Genomic DNA, 12,449 nt, shown 5'->3' on the forward strand with positions numbered 1-12,449 from the left:
AACTAATTTAGTCCTGCTCGAAAGTAGGTTCCATCACCATTATCAGGAGAGAAGAGGAAATACAGGTTAAAAGACATTAACTGGATGCAGAAAATAAAATGTTTCCATTCACATCATGTTCCTTAATTATAATTAAATACACTTAATATTCAGGATTCTGATAGACATTACACAGTATATAAGGCTCACATAATTTATACAAATCTAAGCTTAATGTTGCATATCTTCATAACTATTAAAATGGGCTTCAGAAGTTCACCTCTTGAAGTCCAGGTTTGTGTGGGTCTTTGGGAGTTTATTGTTCAAGTTTCATTATCTGTATCAGGTTTCAAAAAGTTTATGTTAGAATTATTCAAGAATCAAAGTGACCTGTTAAAGGTTACATTGTAAGCTAGTGTTGAATTGATTTTCAAATGTTTATTGTTACGGTACCAAGAACTGTATCTTCATGAAACCTCTGTAGGTTTGTTTCAACACCAAGAATGGTATCTCCATTAACTGTCTACATGATTTTCAAGAACTTCTTCCTGGATAATTTAGAGCTCCAAATGCCAGTCCTCATAAATTTAAGTAGAATGTTTAATAACTTCAAGTTGGAGATCTGCAAGGATTATGTGAATGTCCAAGAGCTCACTAATAGACTTAGAGAATCTTCAAGCATTCAGTGGCACAATATATTGTAAGCAGATCACTGTAAGGTATGTACATCTGTAGTTTACAAAGCACTAAATGAATTTCTAAAATCATCGTAAAATTATAATACTTATTTTTTGATGTCTTTATTAGTAAAGTGAATACCCAGAAACTATTCTTTAGTTAAATCACTGCCAGTGACCTTAGTTGTATGGATCTTTATGAATTCACTTAGCTGTTTGTATTTATTTCCATGAACTCTGTATTTAGACACTGATGTTCAGCTGAAAAGGGAGACTTCTGAAGACATTCTTCATGAATTAATGGATAAAATCTTTTAGAGTACAATGCCAAATTATTTATGAGCTGATAGTACTTATAGAATCAAGTCTGAGTTCCAGTAGCTCCCCCCCATTGGTAGTTGCAGTAATTGGATGTGCAAGGCTTGATGTGTGAATAGGTGTTATGTCAGGGGACAAAAGTGGTTCAATATCACAAGTCTTGTTGTCAGGCTGTTCCTCTTGTAATATCAGCAATGGAGGCAGCACTATAGATGAATATATGTACAGGAACCAATTCTGAGAATGAAAAAAAAAAATCATTTTTTTATATTTAGAAAACTTAGATCACTTTTGAATCTGTTCAGTTTTATATTGTGTGTACATAATAATCAGTAGAAGACAGTCATCTTTATTCATATAAAATACAGGGAGAGGATTCATATTTCCTACATACACAGTATGTAGGAAAATTTTTCCAGATTGATTTAATAACCCATGACACGCTGAATCCATCTGTTGAGTAACACTATTACTACACATTTAAGGTTCCTGTTATAATTTGTCTCAGTCTGAAGTCAGCAAGATTCGTATTATACAAGTTATTGCAGTATTAATGATAGACCTTTGTCGGGCTCGTTGACAAAAAAAAAAATGGAACAAAGAGCGAATAACAAATTATGTTTAAAATTAGGGAAATGAGCTTTGGAAACATATCAGATGCTGAAACAAGTGTATGGCGATGATACTTTAGCTTGTTCAAGTGTTGAGTGGTTTAATCGATTTCGAAATGGCAGGGAAAATCTGGATGACAGCGAACACACTGGTCGGCCAAGAACCAATCACGCAAAGGAACAAATTGAGAAGGTACGCGAAATCTTTAAATATGATCGTTTTGTGTCCATGTGACTTATCGAGGAACTCACTGGTATCCGTAAAAGTACAGTTTATCGAATATTGACCAGATGATTTGAAGAAGAAAAAGGTCTGTGCGTGGTTCGTCCTACATTCATTGATTGATGATAAAAAAAAAAAGAAAAAAAAAGAGTGGAACATTCGAGGGACATGATTTCAGCGGGAGATATCGATCAAAATTTCTTGAAAACTGTTGTTACGGGAGATGAAACGTGATGTTTTCATTGTAAATATTTCAATAATAGTCTAAATCTTTGTTACTAGTTTTTTTGTTTTGTTGTGAAATGTGGCCTCTTACTGTGAGTGAATAATATAAATTACGAATCACTGAAAACAGAGTGATCAAAAAGATGTCTGGACTTTAAACAGAGCAAGAAAATGAGGACTGTTTATTACATAATGAGAAGCTTAATTATTTGTATAACTTGTGTGGTATTATTAGAACTGTCAAAACCAGAAGGCTGTAGTGAGCTGAACCTGTAACTCAGGTGAAGGAAACAATAAATATACAAAGTATTTTAGTGGACAAACTCTTGGGAAGTAACCACTTAGAAGACCAAGAAGGAAGTTGGACAGTAATATGAGATGAATATGTGAACACTTGATTTGACTGAGGATTGTAATATAACAGAAGATTTTTGTATTACTAATGTTAAACCTTCAGCTGTTATTGCCAGACAGTTAACCAGTCACTTAACAAATCAGTGAATGTTAATTACCATTAGGAAATCTCAACATTTATTTAATTTTTAAATCACTGAAACATGTGATTAAACCATATGGTGACTGCTTTCAAATAGTGTTTCAGCTAAATATTTAAAACTAGGAAACCTGTTTAGACTGTAGAGCACTTGATTAAGTTTTTAATCATGATGCATTTTACATGATAAAGGTTTACTTCTAAAGCTTTAATGTGGCTTACAAGAAAGATGTCAGCAGCAGCAAATAACACTGGAAAGAAAAGGGTTGCCGAGTTCTCGAAAGCCAATACACCGAGGAACCACGTCACTGCAAACAATGGGAGCAGCATGGCTGCTGAGCGCAAAGACTTGCGCAGCACCTCTTCAATGGTGTTGATGTTTTCTAGCAAGCAGAGTTTGTGGCTGACATCACATCGTGACAGCATTCTGAGCCCCAGCACCGACAAGATAGTATTTGCCTTAACAAAACGACAATATTCGTGAATAATTAATTTTCATCTTATGATATGTAATGCAGGCAGTGTAATGTAATCTAAACACAACTTGTACAACTCAAGTCTTTCAACATTTTAAAAGCATGTTACAGTATAATTAAGTAACCTAAGAATTGATAAATCATGTTTCGGGCAGACATGTTCTTGTACTTTTAACAAAGGTCATCAATACGTGTATCACCATGATGTTACCCAATACTTTTTATTCTCCTAATGTTAAAATATTCTGGTCTGTCAGCAAATAATCTCCTGAGGCATCCTATATTGTTCGCAGCACTTCTGAATTTGTAAATCTAATTTTGTATATAACTACAAAAGTAGATAAGATCACATTGAGGTTTATGTTTCATGTCCAAAATGGCAAGCGAGTAATATGATTATGAGGATTCATTGTAGAATGTCATAGCAGTCTCTGTACAATGAAAATTTTTTCCAAACTCTAACATTATCACACACCCATGAAATAAAGGATTTCTGATGTATTCTGTAACAGACTATGTTTTGAAGGGGGACACAATTTTGATTATGTAAGAATTTTTTTTAACACTATTTCTGCTATTAACAGGATATAAGCTATAATTAGTTCTTCCTTGTTTATCTCTGGCACATGGCATTATCAGTGAAAAGAATGTTGTCCTGAGATCTTCATGCCTGCTACTTTAAGCCAACCATCTGCACCCACAAAACGAAAGAGTTACTATGAAAATATTTGTTATTTCTGATAAATCTTAGCTTGGGGTGAATTAATAGATTTATTATTTTTAAAAGTTTTCAAAGAATAACTTACTGCACTTGGAAACTTAAGGCTCTTATGTTTAATTGGTGCCGTATGACCTTTAGTAGGGCTCTGAATTTAAGTAAACTGTATTGTTAGTTACCTTCCTTTGATCTGGCACTGCATAAGAAATACAAAGTATTTTGGGAAGGTGTGAAGAGCAAAACTGAAGAAACTTAAGTTTTTTTAAGGTAATCTACCTAGGAAACAAGAACACTTGGTGTTAGTGGCGTGTTAACAACAGATAACTATTTTGTAAATGATCATGTCTTGGATTTGTCATCACAGAAACCTACCAAGATGAGGGAAGCAACTGGGGTCATGTACGACAGCAACATCCCCCTCTCAACAGACATCCAGCAGTAGTGGCGAGTCTCATAGCCACGTGGATTCACTGTGTAGCATACCTGTATTGCAGAAAGCACAAATATACGTATAAATTTGGAATGTATTAATAATACCATGTTGAATGGGTCATTTTTATTATATTACATTGAATTCACTGGTTGAAGATTGAATTGCACGTTTATTGAGTTAGAGAATATTACGAAACAATATGGAACACATACCAGTACATCCAGAAAGGACACGATATCTGTTACATTGTTTTAAATATTTTGGTAATGTAAATGCTAGTGTTCTTCAATCTTACATCCATGTTTGGAATACAATAACGAGAACAAGGACATTAAATTTCTAATTGGGAAGTGTTTCGAGATAAGATTCAGTTACTTACCAGTACATGTATTGCAGGTAGGAGCCAGGCTAGGGTGAAGTGAAGACACAATCCTGAAGGACAAGGGCCCTCATTGAGGCGTCGATATGCCAGTAAACCTACTGAGAACAACCAGCAACTTGCAACTAGGTGCAGATAATGCAGCAGCAGTGCTACACTTTCACACCAATGCTGTTTTCCAGTGGCCTGTATGTGCAGGTGAGGTAACTGTTAGCCTTAGATTTGGGTCCTGTGTTAAACCTTGTTTAGAATTCTAACAATTTTATTTCAGTTTACTGTTGAAATGTATCCAGCAGTTTTAACATTTTAAAATACTGTGTAAGTAAATTGAAACTGAACATGGTGGTATGTTACATGTTCAAGTAATAGAGACTCACAAGTAAAAACATAAAATAAGTTGGTTGTGGTGATTTGTCATGTATAAAAGTAAATAGACCTCAGAGATACAAGTTTGAATCGATGGTAATATATGTCTAAGTATTAAAATAGGCCACTTACAGATGGTGTGGAAATTGTGTCGACTAATTCATTAATATGAGAGACGGGTATCTGATAATGTTAAAATTAATTAATAAAATAGCCAAACATCCATAAAATTGCATATTTGACAATATATTTTATCCCTGAAATAATCAGTGGATTTAGATGATATATGGTATTCGAAAAATCTATACTGAAAGGTTTTGAGCAAATTTAATTTTGGTTCATGTCAGACTTTTAAGACACATACTTCATATAGAGCTTGAACTGAGCTTTATAGGTTTCTCAGGAATGGCTGATTGTGTAAAAAAAGATTGACGTAAGACACAAATATACAGAGCTTACTATGTGTATTTAAAATATTTCGGATATAATGAATATTTAATGTAATTCATAAAACAATAATGTATAATGTTCTTTTGTGTATGGGGAAATCAGCAGTGCAATTAGCTGTGCAACGGTAATTTGTATCTGCAGCAAATGAACATTAAGGTGAATGAAGTAAACGAAGAACAAAAATTCATTTTAAAATGATGTGCGCTCCAGATAGGATACACTTTCCACTCTTGTTTGTCTTCGGACCAATGAGATTGGTCATCCTTTAAGTAGTTAAAGAACTTGATTTAAGTCTATTGAAAATGTTACAGTACATTACAATTAAATATTCTTCAGAGATCGCTACTTCATGGTATATAAGCAAAGTGCGTGTGAACTGGATATGCATTCCTGGTAATGACATACATATAAACAGACCCATGCACGAAGATGAAGATACAGTGACATTTTTCCACTGACAAAATAAACTCTGTGTGCTAAAGTGTATGCTATATGTTGTTTTAACATGCATTTCTAGTGATTATATGCGCATGTACAGACCTGGGCACTAATCATCAAGATGAAGTTACAAGCAGATAAGGACAGTTCTGTGTTTATAAAAATAAAAGTTGCAGGATCATGTGAGTTGGAGCGTAATCTGCGTAGAATGGTTGCCAGGGACAAGAACTGAGCTACCAGAGAGATGGCAGCTCCAATAATCAGTATCTGCAACAATATGATGACATTTAGTAGTTCTTTATATCTGAAGATATCCGTCTTCTGGGTTATTGCGCTGTGTAGTCTGGTCGATGTTAACCAACGTTTCAGAGGTCATACTGCCTCCGTCATCAGGGCAACCAACGTTTCAGAGGTCATACTGCCTCCGTCATCAGGGCGATCGCCCTGATGACGGAGGCAGTATGACCTCTGAAACGTTGGTTAACATCGACCAGACTACACAGCGCAATAACCCAGAAGACGGATATCTTCATACTCACCGCTGTGAGAACCTCAAGTTCTTTATATCTGTTTTCATGCAATAATGTACCTTTTATATGAAAGGAAATTTTTTTACTAACTGATTACAAATGTAATGTAAAAACAATAGAAATGTCATGCATTTATATCCTACTATTTTGTTGCTGTAACTGGATTTCTTTTCAACATTAAATCCTTGCAGTTGTATGGTGGTAGTTTACAGACTTCTGCAGGATGATGAAAACCAGTCATTTCTTCATCAGGCAGCTGATATTTCAACACATTTTCATATATTACAATATTTGAGTCATGATGCATGTACATATATAAATATAAATACTTATCCATATATTTATGATACCCCCCCCAATTGACAGTGTGAGGAATTTTCTGCCTATTTATGCAATTTTTTGGTACTTTTTAAATTTATCAAAGGTTTGTAGAACTATGCATTGTTAGCTGTGGGCCAAGTTTTCATAACTCTTTTAACCTTCCTATTAAGTGATTCTGTTATACTTATAACCACAAAAAGTATGATTGATAACTTAAAAATAAGATAAATAACACGTTATCTTCACTTTTGATTGTCAGTGCTTTCTCTCCTCTTCATTAGTGTGGGCAATTAAAAATAAGCTCTATTCTAGTCTGTTGTTTTAATGCTGACTGAAGAAAGTGGAATGTAAATGCATTGGAGTTTGTAATTAAAAGTGAAGAATATTGTACTTAGAAAATTATTTAAGTCATATAACCTGTTTGCCAGCTCCTCCTTCAGTATGTGATGATGATCCGAAGTAGATGTACATGACACTGTCAATGAGGTCATGATCATGCAGATCTGTGTCTGCCAAGCTGTCATCAGGTAACACAATGTCCTCAGCTTCACTCCACTGTCTAGTAACTGCTGGACCTGGATCTGGAATTACTCCAGGTTCATACCCTGACACAAAACAAATGTAACATCTCACTGACCAGAGAATGTGAAAGGAAATTAATCTCATTATAATATTAATTTGTAAAGAAATTGAACTGTGATTCCTCTTTGCATGAATGCATTCCATGCTTGTATACATTTAAAGTGGAATTCACGAGTTCCGATTTCCACTGTAACGTCTGGGGCAATTTGGCCATTTCTTTGTTTAATTAATGAGGCTTCTCAACTACAAAGAATTTATAGCATTGACTGGAAAGGTCAATGATGAATTGACAAGGATGTGGAAGGAAGCAATCATGGCTTAGTTTAAAGTACTGTCTTGCCATTTATCTTGAGGACTGTGAAGCATGAATTCTAACCTCTTAACATCGGTATTGGTTCCTCTAAAACTGCAAGTGACACAGTGTTACAAGCTGAACATTTATTTTCATTATTTGTTTAGCTGTTACTCTGTTGTATGGAAAACCAAGTACTCTTTCAATTTAGTTTTGGGTGGATTTGCAGGGGAGGTGAATATTAATAAATAGTTCCAAAAGCAAATAAGCAGAATGGATTGTTGATTTCTTTTAGAAGATAGAGACATTTTTATGAAGGTGCCAAAGGTTCAGCTTGTTACCTGAATTGTTAGTAGTGTCTTGGTACTCATATGACTCATATGCTGCATAGTACTCGCCCACTTCCATGTCTCCTGCGTACTGATTTCTCACATGATCCATTGTATTGTTACCTGTCACACAGTAAAATGACAACATGACACTTTTTCAGAATTACATTTTTAAATAGACTATTTAGACCTCATGTCAGAAAATATTTTATACCAGTTCCTTAATACCTTCTTCCTTAAACAGTCCATAATTGTTTGGTTGATCAAAAATGCCTTGTTTAATTCCATTTACTCTCTTTTATGATTTTACAACCAAAATTTTGTATATAATTTTTGTTTTGTGACATTAAGTTTTTAAAAGCAAACAGTGTTATCACAGTGCCTTCACTTGTGTGAAGTAAATCAGTGTCATGGACGTTTCTCTGTAGTTCCTACTTACTTGGTCATGACACCCCTGCAGATCAGTCTCATCTGACTCAACCAAGTTAATTAACTCACTTTTTTCATGCAATCCATTGGCAATTAACCTATTTTCTTAGCCCACTGTCAATTTATCTCACACCTTTACAGTAGCCTCACCAAATTACATTCTTCAAGGCCACTAAAGGGCTTCACCCCTCCTTACCTCATGGCTCTAAGTTAACAGTACAGTGTCATTAGCTTTGTACACTGCTGGTTCTGAGATGATTTCACTTGCCTGAGCTCTGCTGTTCGTGTTGCAAAATTATATAATTTTTTTACGTTTCCGTTAAGATATTCCATATTATGTAATTATTAATCTTAACATCTACAGAAACGATGTAAGACCTTCTACAGGACACGAGATAATATCTTGGGAACTTTAGCCCATTATTGATTTCAGAATTTACAGGAGACCAGACACGTCTATTTTTCGCCTCTGTGATCAAGCAACTTCAATCGCGTTTGGCTGCAATCAATTATCTGCTTCCGTTGACCCGCAACATCCGACGTTGAAAACAACGATGCGAGGCACTGCTACATTTTACTATAGACCGAAGTACTGACGCACTCTGCTTAAAATGAGAACTATCGACATCGTGGCTTTCTCTCCTTGTTGCTACAGAAAGATTTGAGTCGTGGCTTCTTCTAAATGTACTCTGAATCACATTAATCAAAACGAGGAACTACCGAAATAAACATGCGAACACGCACACACATTTAGTGTGCAAAGCAGAATTTTTACTCGCGAGTCCAAGTGTCTAGATGGACCAAAACCTTTAGCGTCTTTGACTGCATGGTCACCGATCATTTGCCTGAATTCTGTGGATAATATTATAATCCGGATAGATGTGTGTTAATTTGTGGAATTTCAGGTTCCCTCAGCTGTGAATATGAAGATGATAGACTATCTTCTGGAACCTTGCATCGTGTAGCCTGGCGATGGGGGCTTCAAGCAACCTTGAAACGTCGGAAAACTTCTGCCATACAACAATTCGCAACACCTCTGAAGACAGGCATCCTTGTATATTAATTTGTTAATTCCGTTCAGAATCTTTTAACTTCCCCGTCTCCTATGTAAAATATGAAGATTAAACTACACAAAGGTATACCTTTACGTTTTATTTTATATGTATGCTTATGTTTTAGAGCGCAGTACTGCGAAGAATATTTAGACCTAAGAGGGGAAACTTAGTAGGAAGCTGGAGAAAAGATTAAACAGGCCTTACGGTGATCTTAGTAGTTTATTCACTTCAATAAATGTTATTATATTGGTCAAATGAATGAAGATAAGACAGGCAGGACACACAGCACGCATGGGAGATGAAATATGAATGCATTTTAGTTGGAAAACTTGGATTGAAGACTTCGATTTTGGGACTCAGGCGTAGATAATAATAAAATGAGTCTTAGATAAATAATGTGTGAATATTTTAACTTAAATCATCCGGCTCTGTATAGGGACAAATGGCAGGCTTTTGTAAACACAGTAATGGATCTTCCGGTCCTGTAAAAGGCTACGTTTTCTCGACTGACTGAATTAAATATATAGATTTTAATTTTGCTAAAAATATTTTTTATTTATTCTACGAATTTTATTTCAAATCCACTTGATTTAGATACATACGTTCCTTCTTTTAGGGATTAAATAAAGAGTTAAAATTATCATGGAATTCCATTTACAGCAAGAATGTATTGTAATAAAATTCCCTCGGTTATGCTTGCATTTCACTGTTTTCGCTTCCCCAAGTGCTGGTGTAGGAGTAGTTCCCGCATTTCCGGGAGGATTTGTCTAACATTAAAGTAATATTTTAGACCCTGCCAAATGACATGCATTTGACGGCATCCAGGTTTGCTTCATCAGCGTAATGTCTACAACTTGTCAGACCGGATATTCGCAATGGAAGGCTAAAATGTTCGTGACACAAGGTTAACCACTTGCCTCGCCATGAAGCAGCCTTCCTTTGAGAATCTAATGGTCACTCACTTGCATAAGACGTTTCCTGACTTTTATAGAATCAGCCTACTAGAGGTGGCCCTGCAGCGCGCAGTCCAACAACTCGTCACATTAACAGAATAAAATTATACATGTTATAATTACACCTGTTGCTTTGTATGCATGAGAATTTACCTTTGCCACATTAAACTCTTCTAAGACGAAGCTCGTCTAAATAATACATAAAAATGTGGTCATTACCTCAAAGAAAACACAACAATTATGAATTGAAAGACCAATTGGTTAATGCTGCTATGTAGTGTGAGAATCATACGAAATTTATAAATACATTCTGTGGGTAAAAAATACAGAGTTACTGATTGTTAAAGCGGATAGTACATATAGTTGCCAGTGAATTTAAAGGGTTAAAATAACATTTTTGAGGTTAGTTTAGAAGTGTGTTGTGAAGAATATTTGGATCTAAGAGGAAGAAAATGACATGATGGAGAAAACTGCACAACAAGGAGTTTCATGATTTGTGCTCTTCACCAAATGTTATTGGTATGATCAAATCAAGGAGAACGAGGTTGGCAATACATGTAGCACGATGTAAATAAAACGCCTACAATGTTTTGGTCAACAAGTCTGAAGATCGAGACGTAAATTGGATGATAATATTATGGACGGGAAGGCAAATGGTTGCAGTGTGTAGAATTTAATGTGATGCAGACGAAAGTTAAAGTAAATATTTCAAGTCATGAAAGTCAATATCAAGCAGCTTGTCGCACACTAAAGTCGATTCATGAAACGCTCACGTGTCCCTTGCTTTTGTTTCGTGTTATATTAATGTAACTTATTTGGTTTTATCCGTGTTTGATTCTAGACTAGTACCTTTGTATTGCTACACTAGAATTTAGTCGTTAATCTTTATGGTATTTTTCCTATCTCAAAAAAATTATGTTACCAACGTAAACAAATGCTGAATTCTGGCGATCTAATTCCAACCTTACGCCTACCTGATCATCTTGGACTTTCCTGATGGCTTATTTTAAAGGAAAGTTAAAGGGATTTCTGATGAAGCATCCCCCTGCAACAGCTGTGTATAAACTGGTTGGTGATGATATTTACAATAACAACAATGAGCCATTACTACTACTACTACTACTGTTTGCACAGTTTTGTTTTTGTTGGATAACACTCTTGATTACGAATCTCAGAAGCCTCCCTGGAAAACAACGACAAAAATCTTTACCATAATAATACTCCACCAATATATCCATGTGACAGAACCAAAACATATACGTGTTTCCCCGTTATCCTTTTAGTACAATTTACGAAGGCAGGTCTCCCGCCATTCTGTAGATGTCGAAGCCCTCATCTCAGCTCGAACTCCAATTTGGATTGATATTATTGTTTAAATACATGTTTATGTTGGAAGTGCCTTTCAAGTCCCTGTCGCTAACTACTAGCAACACAACGGTCTCACAATAACTTGCAGGTAGCCTACTCACCGGGCGGCGCCGCTGCTGATGTCTGCAGCACAGCATCCCTAGCGGTCCAGCGTCCCTGGATGTCGACGCCAGGCTGCTGTAATCAATTGGAGCAAATTGTACTGCGCCTGTCGAAAGCAGGATGCTTTCAGCAAATCACGCCCAGTTGAGAGGGAAAAGGAAGGAAGGTCACCGGATTGCCATCCCTCTTTGTAACACCTGAAGTTCTTTATTTGTAGACACGAATCTATTGTAAGAGTAATGAAAAGTACAGATACAAATTTCTGTTTTGTTTCGTAACTTCTATTGCTGATAGAAATAATCAGTTGTTATAAGTCAGCTTTATGGGCAGACAGACTAAACATTTGGGGAGCTATTATATATGTCTAGGCTTCTCGTCAGAGACATGAGAAGTACATATTTTAAATTTCAGGGTCGAACTGAGAAGTACAGTTTTGTTGTAGCATATTTATTACATGCAGAGGGAAGAACGTGGGGTCATTATTCACATCAAAGTGAGTATGTTTTCATTGTTCCAGTCACTGGTAGGCGCAAATGAATGAAGGGTTTAGAATAATTTGGTTTATACAACGTATCCGAGAGGCTTAGCTTCATGTTACGTTAAGTAACGCTTATTTTAGTTTCATGTTGAAGTTATTGTAATCATTTTTGTCAGAATTCTTTATTTGTGGCACATATTTATCTTGCTCTGAAATTACCATGA

At 35.6% G+C, this 12,449-nt stretch overlaps 1 protein-coding gene across 5 annotated transcripts; it reads right to left on the minus strand.

Moving 5' to 3' along the window:
* Positions 1–94: 94 nt before the first annotated feature.
* LOC110835496 (adhesion G protein-coupled receptor B1) lies at positions 95–11,881 on the minus strand. 5 transcript variants are annotated; one of them, XM_022075752.2, is made up of 8 exons: positions 11,747–11,881; positions 7,853–7,963; positions 7,055–7,242; positions 5,889–6,053; positions 4,533–4,718; positions 4,093–4,203; positions 2,749–2,985; positions 95–1,211 (listed from the first exon to the last, which is right to left on the minus strand). In XM_022075752.2, exons 2-8 carry the CDS (start codon positions 7,950–7,952, stop codon positions 993–995), a joined length of 1,206 nt encoding a protein of 401 aa, XP_021931444.2. In that variant the 5' UTR covers positions 7,953–7,963; positions 11,747–11,881; the 3' UTR covers positions 95–992. The 5 variants fall into 5 exon arrangements, with proteins under 5 accessions (XP_021931444.2, XP_021931443.2, XP_021931441.2 ...); XM_022075751.2 differs by lacking the exon at positions 11,747–11,881 and adding an exon at positions 8,538–9,371; XM_022075749.2 differs by lacking the exon at positions 11,747–11,881 and adding an exon at positions 8,466–9,371.
* Positions 11,882–12,449: the final 568 nt, after the last annotated feature.

This window comes from Zootermopsis nevadensis, unplaced genomic scaffold, assembly GCF_977971745.1.
Source record: "Zootermopsis nevadensis isolate Lab colony 2312 unplaced genomic scaffold, Znev_1.0 Znev_ptg000007l, whole genome shotgun sequence".
Lineage (NCBI taxonomy): Eukaryota > Metazoa > Arthropoda > Insecta > Blattodea > Termopsidae > Zootermopsis > Zootermopsis nevadensis.